Source organism: Microsporum canis, genomic scaffold (assembly GCF_000151145.1).
Source record: "Microsporum canis CBS 113480 supercont1.1 genomic scaffold, whole genome shotgun sequence".
In the NCBI taxonomy this organism is placed as follows: domain Eukaryota; kingdom Fungi; phylum Ascomycota; class Eurotiomycetes; order Onygenales; family Arthrodermataceae; genus Microsporum; species Microsporum canis.
Window position 1 is genome coordinate 377,887 of NW_003299169.1, and position 17,825 is coordinate 395,711.

Genomic DNA, 17,825 nt, shown 5'->3' on the forward strand with positions numbered 1-17,825 from the left:
CGCCTTAGGCATACGCTGAAGCAACTATGCAAGCGCCTAGGTCTAGATTTCAGCCTCAGTATCACCATCAACTTTCAACTTCACTCTTTATATTGTGTGGTCTACATCGAGATAGTTTACCCGCTTGCCTGCCCTACATCGCGACCCTATCACCATGCAGTTTGACCATATCGCAGAGGACCAGCTGGACATCGTTTTCGCACAGTGGGTGAAGCAGGTACTTTCAAAATCCCCCGAACATCTTGCCATGAAGCTAGCTGCGTCGCATCTGGGCCGCAGAGCCAAGCAAGCGTGCCAATGGAAGGCTGGTGGCTTCAATGTGTGCTATCGAGTCCAGTTTCACGATGATACACCTGAAGTTATCGTTCGGTTCAGCTCCCTTGGACGAACAATCTTCCGTGCCGAAAAAGTTGCTAACGAAGTTGCCGTCCTACGATACCTCCGGAAGCACACCTCGATTCCTGTCCCCGAGGTGTGCGGGTCTGGTAAGACGTGGACGGGTCCATATATCGTTTTAACTTACATTCATGGCACCCCTCTCGCCAGCATCCTCAAGGACCCCAAGGCCGAAGGACGGCCTATACTGAACCCACATATCAGCCAGCGCGGCTTGCGGAGAGCTTACCAGGAGATGGCTCAGCTTCTCCTCGAACTGTCCAAGCCTGAGTTCCCCAAGATCGGCGCCCTAGTAGAAGGGCCGGACGGAGAATTCAGGGTGTCCAGAAGGCCATTTACATTTAACATGAACGAGCTATCGACTTCTGCAAATATACCTCCTTACGCACTGCCAGACCCGAACGCCATCTTTGAGTCAGCGGCTGACTACTTCAAGTCCCTTGCTACACAGCATATGCTGCACTTCCTTACCCAGCGGAACGACGCAATCACCAACGAAGCTGACTGTCGCAAAAAATTTGTGGCCCGCTGCCTCTTTAGTAAGGTTGTCGAACGCATTCGGTTCCATGAAGGAGTGTTCCGGCTCTACTGCGACGATTTCCGCCCCTCAAACATACTTGTGGACGTTGAAAATATCCGTATTGCAGCAGCTATAGATTGGGAGTTTACCTATGTAGCCCCTGCCGAGTTTAGCTATGTGGCCCCGTGGTGGCTTCTGCTGCAGGCTCCTGAAGATTGGGAATCAGATCTCACCGAGTTCCTGGCTCGCTATACGCCTTGCTTTCATCTTTTCTTGGATGCTCTACGAGCGGCCGAGTCTGACAAGATGTCCGATGGCAGGCTGCAAGAATCCCAAAGGCTATCGCCGCATATGGAGAAGTCTTTGGATAATAAATTATTCTGGGTGTGCCTGGCAGCACGGTACAGCTCCATGTTCGATGAGATATACTGGACATTCATCGACGAAGCTTACTACGGGAAATTCATGTCTCTAGAAGATCGACTGCAATACCTGAGCCAGGAAGAGCACACCAAGCTAGACGCAACTTACCACATCAAAGTCAAACAGGCAGAGGATGGCAAAATTGATCCCCATTACTCCCTTGATGATACCATGGAGCTGTAACGGCTTTTGGTATCCTCTCTTTGATAGTTTAAGTTATTTAGTATATGCTTCCATGACTGACCTTCCTTTCCAAGCGGTTCCTCATTTGTCCACCATTTATTCCCCCTAACCATAAAGAATTGGAAAAGGGAAAAACTCTCGCTGCAGGATCAAAAACGCAAGCTATGCTAGGTTGCTTGGCACAAATCCTTCTGGGGAGTATAACTACATAGCACCCGTTAGCTATTCCCAGCCATACTTGTAACAGCAGCTCGTATTCCCTGATGGGCTACAATAGAACTGCTTTCTAAGTTCTAACCCCGCCCGTTAAAGTATATAAGTGACGACCAACATAAATAAGAGTTGGGAGACCAAGTGCTTCGTCCAGATTCTCAATCAGTCTTTGACACAGCTATGGTTTCAGTTCTTCGTTTATCTGGAATACCGCATACTAATCATGGTTCTCAAACTATACGGATTTTCTCCGTCGACTAATACCCAGCGGGTCGTCCTCGTTCTTAATGAATTGAAGGTCCCTTTTGAGTACGTCACCGTCGACTTAGCCAAAGGAGAGCATAAGAGCGAGGAATACATGAAAATCCAGCCCTTCGGTTATGTTCCATGCATAGTATGCAACGTCGATTCCCTGCTTGCTTTACGTAGTAAACATACCGTTAAACAATTTCTAGGATGATGATGGTTTCGTTCTCTATGAAAGTAGAGCGATTTGCCACTACATAGTCGCCAAATACGCCAGCCAGGGCACCCCGCTCGTTCCTACAGAATTAAAGGCCAACGCCCTCTATGCACAAGGCTTGAACCTAGAAGTGGCCAGTTTTGAAGCTGCTGCCGGTCCATTTGTTTATGAAAAGCTGTTTAAGCCGTGGGTCTGATCCAAATATATGATTTTGCCTGTCTAATAAATAAATAGATACCAAGGCTTGACCCCTGATGAACACTCCGTTAAGATTTTCGAATCGAATCTCTTGCAGTGCCTGGACGGATATGAGAGAATATTGAATAAACAAAAGTATATTGGTGGCAATGTGGGTTATCTTACCTACGGAATGCATGTCTACTATGCGACGACCTTTTAACTCACGTACTGCTTAGGAGTTAACCCTTGCTGACCTTTACCACCTCCCTTACCTTACTCTGCTTCCCCAGGTTGGGTTTAATGCCATTGATGAGAAGCCTTCCGTCTCTAGGTAAGCCTAAATGGAGCATTCGAGACATAATGTATGATGTCTTAGCTAACAAACGTGCTTTCATATAGATGGGCAAAAGAAATTCTTGCCCGACCATCTTGGCAAGCCCTCCTTGCCAACGGTGCGAAGTCGACTATCTAATCTTTGGTCCCCCGATCATCAACTCAGCTGTCGTGGAAGGTAGTTTGAAATTGCATTTTTGTTGTCACTCAATGTGTAAATTCTTTGAATAACAATCAAGGTCTATTAATCCATCCATCCATTTCGCCGTCTAAGCAGGCTGTCATGAAACAAAAGAAGACCGTTCGCTGTTCGTCCGTAAGTATTTATTTAATCGTCAATATGATATGCATTAATGCAGAGTCGCTCCCTTTAGGATAGAAAATCAAGCCACATATCTATCCGTGCTGCCTAATGAAGGTCCATTAAGTAAAGCAAAAAACAAAACAATGGAATATGCAACAATTGCTCTAGAAAATCCCCGGGATAATTCGGTACGGGACTTTAGCACAGTACTCCTTCCACGATTCTCCATACTTATTGTAGCATCTCACTTCATCACGATAGCATCGATGAACCAGCAAGATCGTCATGTATATGGCATAGGTCCACGGAAGTAGGTTGGTGAACCCACAAGTGGCACACATAGAGTAGGAAAGGATCAAATCACCTAGGTAATTTGCATGACGAACCAACCCCCACCAACCTATCAGTGATTGTTAGTTTGAGGTTGGTAGTAGTTAATTGCAAGGCTAAAAAGAATGGAGTTTACCTGAGCATAGCAAGAGGGATTCATGAATGGACCCTTCCGCTGTCTTGTACTTAGCACGGATGAATTCCGGTGATTTACCCCATATTTTGCATTTTCCATTCGTAGCTCTGGATAGGTACTTCTGATGGTTTGCTGCACGAAACAGAGTATATCCTGACACACCTGTAGCCAAGATTAAAGCCGCAGCCCAAGATGAGAGGTTGATAGGGTGGGTTGCCAGATATTGTGTTTGCAGAGTATACATCACCGGAAGCCACGCGGCAATACCCCAGGAGAAGTAGAACCCAAAATGGTCGTGGCACATATCGAGCGTCTTCAAGTACCTGTACGATGACATTAGACTTGTATCCCTTCAATCAAATGGGCTCGAAAGGGAACCATACCAGCCCTCGTTGCAAAAGAAGTCGATGACGTATATCGCATGAAGCAAGCTGGTGATAATCATTGAGTTGGTGATGTATCCATATTGTTTATACTGCCATGCAGCAAAGCACATGTCACTATTGCTCGTTAGTTGTTTCCAGTGGTGGCGAGATAGAAAATTAAGCAGAGAAAGGGCGGGAATTAATATTACACTATCAGCCATCCAATCATGCCTGGACGTCCGTTGTGGAAGAGCTTCATATCCCAGTCCGCGCCCAAACGGGGATTAAACTCAATGCCCATATAAAAATCGTAAAACACAGATCCTGACAGACATTAGCAACCTTAACGAAAACAGAAAAAAAACATCATCCGTATATATTTTCTCACCACTAAACTTCCTATCTTCTGGATGAGTAGGAGAAACATGGGCTTTTATGTAAAATACCAATGCCAACAGCAAGCCGTAGATATTAAACAAACACACGAAGCCTCCCCAATTCTGAGCCACAAAGGTCAAATCAAAGAGACCGTACCAGTGAAGGCCACCAGCCAGTATTATCGACACTACACAGGCAAGGAAACCGTTTATTTTGTATTCCAGCAGGTTTCCAGCCGGGGTGAGCTGGCCCTTGCATCGCGTGCCCGGCAAGAAAGAGTATAGGATGACATGCGACAGCGTCCAGCAGCCGTATACAGTCGCTACCGAGAGAGTCGTCCCGGGTGTCTTTTGTACAAAGAACGGTATCAGACCAGCTTTCACCATCGATACGCCCGCGCGGTAAAGAGAGCCGTCATAATGGCTGAGGGACGCCCACCAGAAAACCGTAACCATTGGACAGGTCACCATCATGGCAAGGCATGCCATGCCCCCGAGGGCCGAAGTTGTACCTTTGCGCCCCCATACTGTTATTTTATCTGGGGATCGCTCATCGAGTGCGCCCTGTATGGTAAAGGGGCGTTTTCTGGCAGATGCGCAGACGTTGCTGTTGGTGATTGTGATGTCTGGCATTGGTGATCGCAAATTGGAGGCTGAGCGTCAACCTACAGGCGAGCAATCGAGGTGAGCAATCAATTGGACTGAGAAGGCGAGAAACATGAAAGCAACGAAACTGGGTCACACACCTTTCTTTATAAACTAGTCTGGGTGGCTGGCTACAGATGGCTGTCTCTCTTTTCCTTTTCCCCCTTTCCCTCTCTGCACAACCTGTATCCACCAGGCCAGTTTTTAGTCGAGCAGCCACTCCCGCCAACAGACGTCCATCGACCACTTCAACTTTGTTTTATAAGCTTTGGTGTGAAGAAGGAAAAAAACAATACGGAGTATAAGTCGGCTACGCGCGCAAGTGAGCTCTAGTCTGTCGAGAAAACACGGTAATAAAAGAAAAGAAAGCGTTTGATAAATATGGCTAAGCCATCTTCTCTCAGGTTAGCGGGCCAAACGTGTGGAATTCGAAGAAGAATGAGAAGGGGTAGCACAGCCCCCTTTTAGCCCTGGATGATGATGTTTATGTTGGACAGAGACTTGTATGTCCAGGCCTTGGAAGTTTGCTGTTGCAAATCGCTCCGGTGGTTTGCTGTGACTTTGTGAAAGCCATGCTCGCCATGTGAGCTGGTTCCTTTTCGCAGCGGTGGAAAGCAATCTGGTATCGCAGATTGTGCCATTGTCAGGCAAGGGGGAAACAGGAATGAAAGCAAGAAACGAAGTGCGATGCTTGGTGAAGCCACCATTCAGCGTTCTGTCCTCTCAACCGGTCAGAAGGGCCCAATTTTCAGGCCTGTCTGGGCATTCGCAGATCTCGATTTTTTGTTGAGCTGATGCCAAGGAACAGCCATTCAGATAAACGGTAATTCGCGAGAGGTTTTTTATCTGTGGCAAGCAGAGACCAGACAGAATACGGGGAGCGGGTTCGTCACCCGTTTACAAGGAGTGACGATGAAGTTGAAGTGAGGTGGCCCTATAGTGGAGATATATAGGACTGCAAGGCACCCACGTTAACTGCACGTACATATACTCCGTACATACTATGTACGTATCTTGAGTTTCCAACAGGATAATACCAGCCTGCCGGTCCAGTGGAGAGACTATTCCAGACACACTGATTTGCAATTTGCGGCTATCCGGAGGCTGGAGACAAGCACAATATATGAAATAGGAACGGCTAGGGTCCTTTGAAGTCACCAAGGCGAATAAAGCAAGGAAAGGCGCCATCTCAACCGGAGCTTCATCGGATTCATCCAAAGACCCAAATATCTACTCCGTACATGCCAATCAACCAAAGCTGAAGTTATCATCCCATGAATACAATAAAGACGAAGCTCAAAAAAAAGGGGTCTCGGCTCATCCCGAAACGGGTCCAAGCGGGAAGGATTCGGTCCGAGTTTTATCCGCAAGTTTAAACTGTAAAATTGAGCTTAAACGAAAGAGTCGTTGTTGTCGTACATAGTCAGACCAAAGGTTGGGGACGTTGACATGGAGAATAGCAGATCTGACTCCTACAGATCCATAGCCCAGGCTGGTAAAGGCGCTATGCTAGGGATTGTACCTCTTTACGAGCCAACCAAGGCTGAGGATGTTACTGCTGAGTATGGATCGCCATATCGTAGCATGTCCAGTGCTAATATATCGTTGTAGCATTCTCCTGATACATGGTTTAACCGGCCATGCTATCAATACATGGAGCCATGGGGGTATCTGCTGGCCTCGAGATCTTTTACCGCAAGCACTCAAAATTCCTACTCGTGTTCTGAGTTTCGGATATGACGCCGGAAGATACGGCGATGCAAATCTAGATATCGAGGACGCAGCGTTACAACTTATCAGTGAACTTGAAAGAGTTAGGCCAGTAAAGGTAACCTCTCGCTCGCAGGTAATGGCTGTGCTAGCACCCAGCTGACATAGCACTCTAGGAGAGAACAAGGCCATTGATCGCGGTGGCGTACTCCCTCGGTGGGATAGTCTTGAAAAAGGTACTCAGCTGGTAGTTCCGGGTTACATGCATACATCAACACTTCTAACGGAGGAACCCAAAAAGGCGCTGATTACATGCAACAATAAACCATCACTGAGGCATATCCTTGCTGCCCTGTCTGGAATAGTATTCCTAGCAGCACCTCACCGGGGAAGCGCTTTAGCTGATGTTGCGGCTCGTCTTGTAGGCCAGCTAAGCATTGGCCTGCCGCAGAAATTTATAGGCACTCTCAAGAAAAATTCGCCAGAGTTGTAAGTCCATGTCGCCGTAGTTTAGTTTTTTCCGTTCAATCAACGCCTAACTTGGCTCCAGAGAGAGTATTGCCAACGACTTCCGACAGATCGCCGATCAGAGAGGCCTCCCGATTGTTAGCTTCTACGAGCTACTCCCAGTGAGAGGCAGATTGATTTGTTTTAGTGACGTTGTATGTTAAGGCTGCTCTTATAGACTCGTCACTCTAGCTAACACATCGGATTAAGGTCGTTTATAAGGAATCGGCGCTTCTTAATATTCCAAGTGAACATGCACTTGGAGTACACGCTAACCACCGTGAGATCTGCAGGTATCAGAATGCAGATGAGCCAATCTTCCGAGAAGTTACAGCTCGCCTACAGCAGTTGATAGACACAGGCCCTTTACATAGCAATGCTCGCGTCTTTCTTCCATGGGATGTAACACCACATTTTACCGGCCGCCGGGATTACATTCAGCGGATCCACAAAGTTTTTCTTGGTTCCGAAGGACGTCAAATCGTCGTCATTCACGGAGACGGTGGAATGGGGAAGACAGAAGTTGCATTGAAATATGCACGGGAAAACGAGCATCGGTATAACTATGTCTTTTTCGCTAATTCAACAAACATCCAATCTTTGGAGAGTGACTTCATCGATCTCCATGGTAAATTGGGATTTCCTCCCAATAATGCTCGCGCGGTGGATGATATTAAACAATTGCTTCGTCTAGAGCGATGCTGGCTTATGGTTCTTGATAATGATAACGACTGGTTGGCATTGAGCCAATTTGGATTTCCAGAAACCGGCCATGGCCATATCATCATAACCTGCCGATCTCGTGAGCATACGAGTGATCCAAGGATCACTAAGGCCATTGTCATGAATCCTTTAAAACCAATAGATGCCATGGAGCTTCTATTCTCGAGAGCCGGCGTTGATGTAAAAGAACGGCTCAGCTGGGAAGCTAAAGCAAAGAATGTCATCAAATTCACAGGATGTCAGCCTCTCGCAGTTGATTCAGCGGCTGCATATATTTTGTGTAACAGCATTACCGTTGACGAATATCTCAATGCCCTGAAAGGGAGGAAAGTTTCTCGGAGACTACTCTCCTACCGTCCCAAAACATCCAAGTATCAGACCTCTGTTGAATCTATTATCCAGGTAACATTGGACGAAGTCAAAAAAAAGCCCCGATGCCTTCAGGTTGCTCAATATCCTTGTTTGGCTTGATAGAACCAAAACGACAGTTAGTTTCCTAAAACGCGCTGTCTCCCCCCAGCCTCGGTGGGGTCCTGATGGTCAGGTAGAAATGAGGGATCCAAAGAGCAGTTATGTCCCTTCAGACCTTGTTAACCTGATAAAGGGGCCAAGCTTTTACCTTGCTCTAAAAGAGTTAAAGTCATATTCGTTGATTGCCAGCGATGAGATATTTGAAGGTGGCGAGAGCTTGAGCAGTAAAGATTCAATTATTTTACATCCTCTAACGTATCTTTATATACGAGAAGTTCTCACCCCTGATGAGATGATACAAAATGCAATTCATGCGCTCAGCCTCGTTGTTCACGCATATCCGGTTGTGCAAGCCGGTTTGGACGGAAGGTAAGTAGATCAAATATGATAATAATAGCGTTTATCACCTTAACTGACAATTTACGATAGCCCTCCCCGAATGGTCTTCCCACAGGTTTATCAATGCAGTCTCAACAGCGAGTATCTTGCCGAGGAAAACCTCAATTTCATTGAAGCTGTCCAGAGAGTTAAATATAGAAGGGAGAGCGAGCGAAGTTTCGCAGAAATCACAGCTGAAATGTTCCTTGAGGCAGCCCGTGGATATGGCGAAGGTTCTGGTCATTTGGATGGAACCCTTCTCAAGTGGATTAAGATCCTTATCTTACCTTCAGAACGTGCCGGGCTCCAAGCCCGGCTGTGGTGTACCAGGCTTCCACTAGAATTTTACAGCCAAGGCAAGTTTACTGATGGCTGCGAAGCTGCTGCCAAATTTCTACATGACGCAGACTTTAGCCCTAGTGGTAAGATCACAAACAACGATAATGCACAGGCAGGCTTCCTACGCCATCTATCAGTTGAATACCTGGTCCGTGAAGAGCACCTGTCCGTTAGAGAGATATGGGAGAAACGTGCAAAATATATCGAGACCTGGAAACCTTTAGACCAATACAACCCCTCAGAACTTGAACGGTATGCTCAAGGTATGGGTGTACGAATGCGTGGTAAGCTTGCCAAAGATTTTGGGCAGTTCAAAGATGCATATTATTCCTTGAAATTGTTTATTGAACAATATGCCAAACACGGAAGCCGTGAAGAGGGATGGGCAATTGGCGACTTTGGACAAGTTGTGCTAGAACTCGAAGGGACGGGAGAAAACTTTGATACCCTGCTTGACTTGACCACGAATGGCATAAAGTGTGGTGACGACCAGTTTACTCCTCGGCCCAGTGCAAGACCATGCGAAATAATCTCTCGTGTATATACGCAGGCTATAGAAAGCCGCATGCTCTCAAGAGGGAACTCCAGCCAGCAAGATAGAGAAAATATCTGTGAGAGTGATACAATGTTTCTCGAAATTAACCGAGCCGTCAGCATCCTTCGAGAAGGTATCATCCACCCCGAAAGATATAAAGACGCTGAACAGGAGCTGCTTGGTTTAAAGGTTCGATTTGAGAATATGCAGGCCATGGGAACCTTATGGCATGACGACCAGACCCGCCATTTCTCGGTTCTGGCATATCTCGCGCAGATTTCGCACTTACAACAGGACTGGGAGGAGGCACAGTCCCGCTGGGTAGAAACGATTGATTACGGGCAATTATTCGTTAAGGAGTGGAAGGGCGACCACTATTACATTGAGGTCGCTAAATACAGTCTTGCAGACGTTCAACTCAGGGCTGGGGGTGATCAGAATGCGATCATCCCGAAACTAGACGGAACGACTCGCCGGCTTGACGCCGAGAAGGTGACATGGAATTTAGGTCTAGGGACCTTTTGGCTAGACCATGTCAGGGAGTCGATTACACTAATTATGAACAGTAAAGGTGCAATTATCAGGGAGGCATGATGCTAAAGCATTACATGGCCATCCGCTAGTCCCCGAGTCTGACAGTTATTTAGTCGATTGTACTTGACTGGTTACGACGACATGAATTAATGATCTCCTTTTGATCTTGTTGTTTCCGAGTACTATTATTGCTGATTGTTTTATTTCATGTCTTGCTATCCGTTTTCGTTCTATATATATTAACCAACTGCTCCAACGTAGATACCAAGTACAGTTGCTTAGTTATCAGGCGGCTCTAAATAAGTTTCTTAACTTGTGGGCCGGCGCAAACTCCGAGGGGCAGCTTTGGCCTGGCGTAGATTATCGAATTTCTTCAACATACAATCATTATAGCGATCCCTCCCGGCACAATCATAATGGTAGAGGGGCTTGAAGCCAAGGCGCTTGGCCGGTTTGATGCGCTTGTTGAGAAGGGCGATGTGATATACTCTCATCGCGACCCAGTCCACGTACCGGCTAAGCCATACAATGTAAGGATGACCAGTCTACCATTGATCAACCAGCAACTTCAGCAAGCATCATATATAGAATACAAGCTAACAGCTGCAAAATCCGCACCCAAGAGATCAGCTTCAGTTCCGCATCGCATCAAGTCTGACGAAGAAACCGCAAATTCCTATAAAAGATGCAGAGAAGAAGCCGCCGGTCAATAAAGCCAGCCCGTTCGCCAACGACCCGCCGGAGTTCGTTATCGAACATGTTGGTGCTGAGCATACGCTACGCCTGAATAAGTTTTGTGTCGTCCGGCCACAGTTTATCTTGCATTCGAACGAGTTTAAACCTCAAATTGAGCCCCTCTCTGCGGTGGATTTGGCAGCCGGATGGAGCGTGCTGACCAGACTGGAAAGCGAGTATATACTTATATATAATGGAGGCTTGCAGGGCGGTTGGTCTCTGCCACATCGGCATATGCAGCTCCTTCCACGTCCACCGAGAGATGGCCATAACTTGTTCCCAGATATATATGGCATTGAGAACGGTTTGTCTTCCCACATACTATATAACTGCTTGTTTGAAGATTAAGCTTGAACCAAAAACTAACTCACCTCTTAGGCCGAGTTCCTAATATTCCATTTAAGCATGCCATTCGAAGACTTCCCGCGTCAGCAACAGAGGAAGAAGTTTACTCGACCTATACAGATCTCTTGGATATCGCTGGTGTCGACGAGAATGATTATTCGCATAACCTGGTTTTAGTCAAGGACTGGATGATGATAATACCACGGTCTCGCGCAAGTCAGGAAGGTATCAAGATTGTGAATGCGGCAGCCATGGTAGGTATGATCTGGATACCTTCAGATGAGGTGCTGGATCTCTGGTTGCAAATGGACAACCCGATGGAAACCCTTACCAGGTACGGTAAACCGTGGTAGCCTCTTTTACTCAGTACAATGGTTGGATAGACAAATATGCAGCAATAGACTAGATGATAAAACGGTAAATATAGAAGCATGTTTAACCTTGTTTCCCTATAAATAGATACAAATACCAACTTTTATTTGGAGTCGTTCATCCTCATAAAACCAACTTACAGTTAATAGTTAACAGGCAATCAGCCACCATGTTTAATAAGCTGCGTGCTGCTAAGGAAATCATAGCTCAGCGATCATGCCGGGATCTTATCAATAATCGATATCTCGTAATTAGGGCTTTATCAAGGATCTACAGTTACATTGCAAAGAAATACGGAGAACAAGCGCTTTACCATGTGGTGATCAGCCCCCAAATGTCAGGTTTGACTTACGTACTTGGCCGTTAGTTGCCTATCAGTCAAGGAGGTTCTTGCATACTATGTATGGATCAAGCTGTTCCAGGCGCTTAGCACTGCTGACATAGCCACTTTCATAACTTATCATGTAACTCCATGGACGTTGGCTGGCATCGGAAGCGTTTACGTACATAGATCTTGCTTGGATATAGACGGAGAGGCATTGGCTAGGATTCCTAGTCTGGGGGCGAAGCTATCTCTTGTGCCAAGTTAAGTGAACCCCGAGTGACCACTGACGACTCGATCCCTCACAGAAATAGGTTATATGGGGGATATAGCAGCTAATTAACTGCAAAGACGGGACGTGTATTCACATCACTAATTTCCTTGGGGAGTTAAGCATCTGGCCGAGCCACTTTCACCCATCACCAGGAGCGGTGCAATTGGCTTATACAGGCTCCGATCCCTCCGCAGGATTACGGGGTTAAACAGCCCTTGGGCTGTCATGACAGAGTTTCACCCAAAGGCCCTGAACATCCTCAGCCTTCGAGGCTTCTTTGTGTATTAATTGCCCCTATCTTGGCGATTTCCCTGACGTCTCTTCCCCTTTGTTGTTTGGCGTTGCCTCGTTGGCGTTTCAGCCCGTAAGCGGCTCGTATATCTGCTGCACGGCCGTAAGCCAGTGGATTGAACAGTTAAGGAGTCTAGGGGAGGCGATTGCACACGGCACGGTGGCTTACAGCCTTGCACCTATGCTTATTTCCGCTCCCACAAACTGGTGTAACTAGCAATGTATAAAAAGGCAAAAGGGCCTTCTTCTCAGCCCTTCTTTTTGTAGTTAAGAAGCAACTTCTATTCTCTTTGACTCTTGTGATAAATCCTCATACCAGAAAACATCTGCACCAACTATCCCACCAAGATACTATAATAGCAGCCATGGTTAACGTGAACATCCTGACCACTGTTGCCCTTGCTGGCCTTGCTGCCGCAAAGACCGTCGAGGTCGTAGTCGCTCAGAATGGCGACCTCACATTCACTCCAGACAAGATCACGGCCGACGTCAACGACATAGTCCACTTCAAGCTTGCCAAAAGTGGCCACGACATCTCTTCCGGCCCATTCAACACGCCTTGCAAGCCAGGTGACAACTCACTCTACTCTGGCAAACTCAACGAGGGCAACGAATTCTCTGTGAACATCACCAACACCGACCCAGTCTGGATCTACTGCTCTGTCGCCAAGCACTGCTCCAAGGGAATGGTCGCTGTTATCAACCAACCGTAAGTCATCATTGTTTTGCCCACCTAAAGAAGAGCTTGACCTTGCTAACGAGGATATTCGACGTAACAGATCTAGCGGAAACACCATTGAAGCCTACAAGCAAGCTGCTGCAGGCGCTGGAAACGGCCAGGCACCACCAAAGGTCAACAACGGAAGTGGTGGAAGCGGTACCCCTACCACTAGCTCTGGAGCTCCTGCAAGCACCTCCAACGCTGCCTCCAGCTTCTCCTTCAACAGTGCTGCTGCCCTAGTAGCCATGGGCGGTGCCTGGGTCGGTCTTCTTTAAGCTGTTCATCCTCCATGTTTCTTTTTGATTCAAGGCGCTGTGGATGTGTTTAGTTATTGTCTAGATTTATGAAGTAATAGTACGAACTTGTTTTTCACATTTATCCAGTCTTTTAATCCTCATCTCTCTCTCTCACACACACACACACACATCCTTCATCCTTTTGATCAACTTTCATCCTCTTCGGTTTCTCTTTTTGTCTCGTAAAAAATTATGGGTACTATATGTTCACGTGACACGGAGCTATGGCTCGGCCGAGGTTAAAATCCGATTTGTCAATTTTCTTACATAAGCAAAAGAATCACAAAAATTTTCTTTTCAAGAAGTTTTTTTTTCTGTCTTTTTCAACTTCTTTTCTTTCTCTTCTTCCTTCGTGGAAGAATCAAATCAGCCAACCATGTCGAATAGAGCACCTCAAGTGCTAAGGCATGCCTCCTGGGCCTGCTCGCGGCGTATGTCGCTGTCGGCAAGCCTGGTCAGACCAGCATACAGTGCGAGGACCTTGACTGGTTTCTCCAGCTTCAACGGTAGGAGGAGCTTTGTGTCAGGTTCGCAGACAAACAATGCCCAAGCCCAGTCTACTGTCGACACTGCCGTCAAGACAGCGCAGAGGGTGTCTGTCCCTGGTGCCTCTGTGACTGGCGATGCTCTGGCAAATCCATCAGCCGGTATCTTGAAACAGGCTACAATCATGGATGAAGGAAGTCGACCGATCTATCTGGACATGCAAGCCACTACCCCTACTGATCCGCGAGTTCTCGATGCCATGCTACCTTTCCTCACCGGTCTTTATGGTAACCCTCACTCAAGAACTCATGCCTACGGTTGGGAGACTGAAAAGGCCACCGAGCAGGCTCGGTCACACGTTGCCACCCTCATCGGAGCTGATCCAAAAGAGATCATTTTCACTAGTGGGGCTACTGAGAGTAACAACATGAGCATCAAGGGTGTAGCTCGGTTCTTTGGCCGGTCAGGCAAGAAGAAACACATCATCACTACCCAGACCGAACACAAGTGTGTTCTTGACAGTTGTCGACATTTACAGGACGAGGGCTTCGAGGTGACCTATCTGCCGGTTCAGAGTAATGGGTTGATCAAAATCGAAGATCTCGAGGCCGCCATTCGGCCTGAAACGGCCTTGGTTAGCATCATGACCGTCAACAACGAGATTGGTGTCATTCAACCTATGAAAGAGATCGGGGCGCTCTGTCGGTCGAGAAAGGTTTTCTTCCATACTGATGCCGCCCAAGCCGTTGGCAAGATTCCTGTCGATGTCAACGAATGGAACGTCGACCTGATGTCCATCTCTGGTCACAAGCTGTACGGTCCGAAAGGAATTGGTGCTTGCTACGTTCGACGTCGTCCCAGAGTCCGCATCGACCCCATCATCACCGGTGGCGGCCAGGAACGTGGATTGCGTAGTGGAACGCTCGCTCCTCCGCTGGTCGTCGGATTTGGAGAAGCCTGCCGCATCGCAAAGGAAGAGATGGAGGTATGTGCTTCCCCCCAACCCCTTGATTTCTCATATTATCAATACCGAGAATCCGCGAGTTTTGCCTGAGATGATTAAATGCTTTTTTCAATTCTTATACATGCATGGTTCTGAAAGTCTATGACTTGTGTTTGATATAGCAACTATATGATCATGGCTTATAACTCTTTCCCCTGCTTCCCGCTTATGAGATGCATTTCCCTCATTTTTGCTGGCTTAACTAATATCGAGTCTTCAGTATGACTCGAAACGCATTTCAACTCTCTCTCAGCGACTACTCAGCAGTCTTCTCGCCCTTGAGCACACAACTCTCAACGGCGACCCAAAACGCCACTACCCAGGCTGCGTAAATGTATCCTTCGCCTACGTCGAGGGCGAGTCCCTCCTCATGGCCCTTAAAGACATTGCTCTGTCATCCGGCAGTGCCTGCACTTCTGCCTCCCTTGAACCTAGCTACGTCCTTCGTGCACTTGGAAACAGTGACGAAAGTGCCCATAGTAGTATTCGATTCGGTATTGGTCGTTTTACCACCGAAAGTGAGATCGACTATGTGATCAAAGCAGTCAAGGAGAGAGTCACATTCCTTCGCGAGCTCAGTCCACTGTGGGAGCTTGTGCAGGAAGGTGTTGATCTGAATACTATCGAATGGAGTCAGCACTGATCTCCCGTCTTTTCGTTCTTCAGCCGCTTTCACCAACTAACCTAGGCTCCCTTGCTATCACAACATGCATGCATCTTCTATGTTGTTCTAATACCCACTTGTATATTTTATTAATATGTACTTGATCCGATAAAATGGAGATCAATTACAGCTATCCAACCCATCCACCAGCCTTCTGTCTTGATGATGTCCCTGACGGTCGGCATCTTCATGCTTCTCTCTTATTATGGGACATTCATTGAAATGGCAACTCTCCTGGCAAATATGTACCATAGCGCATGATGATGATATTATTCAATCTACTACTTTTTGCACCCTGCAACTCCATCGTGTCTTCGTAAATACTCAGCCTATCTCGTACTCAGCGATCACTACTTGCTGCTCAAAAGATGCTCTCCCAAAGAGATAGCTAGCCATCTTCGCCAACTCCAGCTGTTGGCATGAATACTGTGACGTCGAAATTATCTTACAACCCATGTCGGCCCTCGCTCATCCTTTCCTTTGATATGATAATAACATTACATGGAGAGTCATCGAGGCGGCCCTAATTCAAATATCCCAAAAATAAATCGCAGCCTTTCCTCACCACATCCAACTTTATCAACAAGTCCTCATCAGCGACATCATACTATATCGGCAAACATCAAGAATATACCTTAAGATAAACCATTATGCAAATACTTCGTGCCTTGTGAGTGCCCTGTGAGCAACACGTCAGCCAAAGAACAGGTTCTCATCAAAAAGCAATTATTGTCTACCAGCAACGCCATGCTTTCGGGCAATGGAATCCTCCGTACAACTGCGCGAGAACTGCGCTTCGATAAGAGAAAAAAGAGCCCGCATGCTAAACATACCAAGAGCGCTTGCATCGCCTCTATTGCCTCTTCTAACCAGACATTTGTGCCGTTCTACTCGGCATAGGACCATGGGGAATGATGCTCTGGCCATGGATACCAAGCCCGCGAGTGCTTCCGATATAACTGCAGAGTTGAACGAGCCAAGCACATACGCTGACAGCCTCTGGATATCTCACCCAGACGGAGATATGGAAAAACACTACAGAGGGCACTCTTTCAAACTCGAAGGAAACTACGGTGTCTTTCCCAAGCGTTGCCGGCGTCTTTTGACGGTTGACCAGATCCCGTTTCTGTCGTTCCCAAAGACAAGCCAGACGGAAATCCCAGCTTCCTGTGGCCAAAAGAATCCTTGTGACTAGATGACGAATACGGTACAAGCTGAAACGGAGATTATCGATCATTGGCGCCAGCCCAGAAAGAGCGTCTAGCCCGCTCCTCTTCATCTATTCCTCCCCCATGCTGGGCCGAGATGATAGTTACAGGCTTACAGTATATATACAAAAGAAAACGAGCGGCTGCAAGCGGGATCAAGGACGTCACTAAATTACTGTACATCGTCTGGCTCACAGTGACACCTCAAGCGGAAAAGAATCGACGATACTCGAGCAGCAGTTGATCCTGTGTTCACCTCGCCCATCCTAAGTATACATATACAAATTCTTTGCGCTTTTGCGGGTACCTGGAGACGTCATATCCACGTGATAATCTGGAAGCTGGGAGTTTATTCGTTTTTTTTTTCGCTGTTTGCGAGATTTAATTCTTCCGCGGCTAATATATTTTGTTTCTTCTGTCTTTTGCTTCTGGCTGCACCGTTATCTATACACAAGACAAGACAAGATAACTATACCGCTAGCCCGTCGTGGGTTTTCTTTTTTTGCCTCTATATCTAGGGCCGTCCTCCCTTGGGTCTTCCTTCGTCAGCCCACTCTCTCTCTCACTCACACACCCCACAGTCTATAAAACCTTGGTCGACTCCCAAATTTGACTCACTGCACTTTCTGGCCCTCAGCAAGCTGAGTTGAACCTGCTGCTATGTTGCGTCCAGTTCCAAATCTCGCAGACTATGGGATTACTCCACAACATGGCTTCCTTCCCGAGGAACCACCGGCTACCAAGCTCCCAGCATACTACTCTCCGTGGGAGACGGCTGTTCAGAATCTCCAGCCTCTAATACTGGCCGGGAGACTGCGGAATACAATTGAAAACATGCCTGTGCTGTCCCCAGAATACCTTGACTCTGTACCAGAATGGCGACGTGCATATTCAATCCTAGGTTTCTTGCTGCACGGCTATATCTGGGGAGGTGATCAACCCGCGGATGTAAGACTCTTCCTTCGTTAGTGCCTCCGTTATGTCCTGTGACCATTGAACGTTTTCAATTTTCAGTTTTCCTTTTTTCCCCCCTGGTTCTTCCC

At 47.1% G+C, this 17,825-nt stretch overlaps 8 protein-coding genes across 8 annotated transcripts in view; 7 read left to right on the forward strand and 1 right to left on the reverse strand.

Moving 5' to 3' along the window:
- Positions 1 to 154: 154 nt before the first annotated feature.
- On the forward strand, positions 155 to 1,522 carry MCYG_00145 (phosphotransferase family protein; the record flags this gene model as incomplete). The annotated part of the gene is made up of 1 exon (XM_002849995.1): positions 155 to 1,522. The coding sequence occupies one exon, from the start codon at positions 155 to 157 to the stop codon at positions 1,520 to 1,522; it is 1,368 nt and encodes a 455-aa protein (XP_002850041.1).
- Positions 1,523 to 1,958: 436 nt separating this feature from the next.
- MCYG_00146 (glutathione S-transferase) lies at positions 1,959 to 2,850 on the forward strand (the record flags this gene model as incomplete). The annotated part of the gene is made up of 5 exons (XM_002849996.1): positions 1,959 to 2,129; positions 2,191 to 2,384; positions 2,433 to 2,547; positions 2,615 to 2,709; positions 2,778 to 2,850. 5 exons carry the CDS (start codon positions 1,959 to 1,961, stop codon positions 2,848 to 2,850), a joined length of 648 nt encoding a protein of 215 aa, XP_002850042.1.
- A 329-nt stretch (positions 2,851 to 3,179) lies between these two features.
- Positions 3,180 to 4,856, reverse strand: MCYG_00147 (7-dehydrosterol-delta 7-reductase; the record flags this gene model as incomplete). Its single annotated transcript, XM_002849997.1, has 5 exons — positions 3,180 to 3,415; positions 3,482 to 3,613; positions 3,644 to 3,804; positions 4,056 to 4,170; positions 4,235 to 4,856. The coding sequence occupies 5 exons, from the start codon at positions 4,854 to 4,856 to the stop codon at positions 3,180 to 3,182; spliced, it is 1,266 nt and encodes a 421-aa protein (XP_002850043.1).
- Positions 4,857 to 6,317: 1,461 nt separating this feature from the next.
- On the forward strand, positions 6,318 to 10,125 carry MCYG_00148 (LipA and NB-ARC domain-containing protein; the record flags this gene model as incomplete). The annotated part of the gene is made up of 7 exons (XM_002849998.1): positions 6,318 to 6,430; positions 6,480 to 6,696; positions 6,880 to 7,067; positions 7,129 to 7,207; positions 7,296 to 8,210; positions 8,329 to 8,648; positions 8,709 to 10,125. The coding sequence occupies 7 exons, from the start codon at positions 6,318 to 6,320 to the stop codon at positions 10,123 to 10,125; spliced, it is 3,249 nt and encodes a 1,082-aa protein (XP_002850044.1).
- Positions 10,126 to 10,481: 356 nt separating this feature from the next.
- Positions 10,482 to 11,498, forward strand: MCYG_00149 (Ap4A phosphorylase II; the record flags this gene model as incomplete). The annotated part of the gene is made up of 3 exons (XM_002849999.1): positions 10,482 to 10,595; positions 10,669 to 11,104; positions 11,179 to 11,498. The coding sequence occupies 3 exons, from the start codon at positions 10,482 to 10,484 to the stop codon at positions 11,496 to 11,498; spliced, it is 870 nt and encodes a 289-aa protein (XP_002850045.1).
- Positions 11,499 to 12,769: 1,271 nt separating this feature from the next.
- On the forward strand, positions 12,770 to 13,400 carry MCYG_00150 (conserved hypothetical protein; the record flags this gene model as incomplete). Its single annotated transcript, XM_002850000.1, has 2 exons — positions 12,770 to 13,113; positions 13,184 to 13,400. The coding sequence occupies 2 exons, from the start codon at positions 12,770 to 12,772 to the stop codon at positions 13,398 to 13,400; spliced, it is 561 nt and encodes a 186-aa protein (XP_002850046.1).
- Positions 13,401 to 13,797: 397 nt separating this feature from the next.
- Positions 13,798 to 15,553, forward strand: MCYG_00151 (cysteine desulfurase; the record flags this gene model as incomplete). Its single annotated transcript, XM_002850001.1, has 2 exons — positions 13,798 to 14,892; positions 15,131 to 15,553. The coding sequence occupies 2 exons, from the start codon at positions 13,798 to 13,800 to the stop codon at positions 15,551 to 15,553; spliced, it is 1,518 nt and encodes a 505-aa protein (XP_002850047.1).
- Positions 15,554 to 17,442: 1,889 nt separating this feature from the next.
- Positions 17,443 to 17,825, forward strand: part of MCYG_00152 (indoleamine 2,3-dioxygenase family protein) — a gene marked incomplete at both ends in the record, with an annotated part of 1,807 nt that continues 1,424 nt past the window's right edge. Inside the window, one exon of the mRNA XM_002850002.1 lies at positions 17,443 to 17,730. Within this exon, the coding sequence (XP_002850048.1) occupies positions 17,443 to 17,730 (288 nt within the window). The remainder of the gene's footprint in view (positions 17,731 to 17,825) is intronic.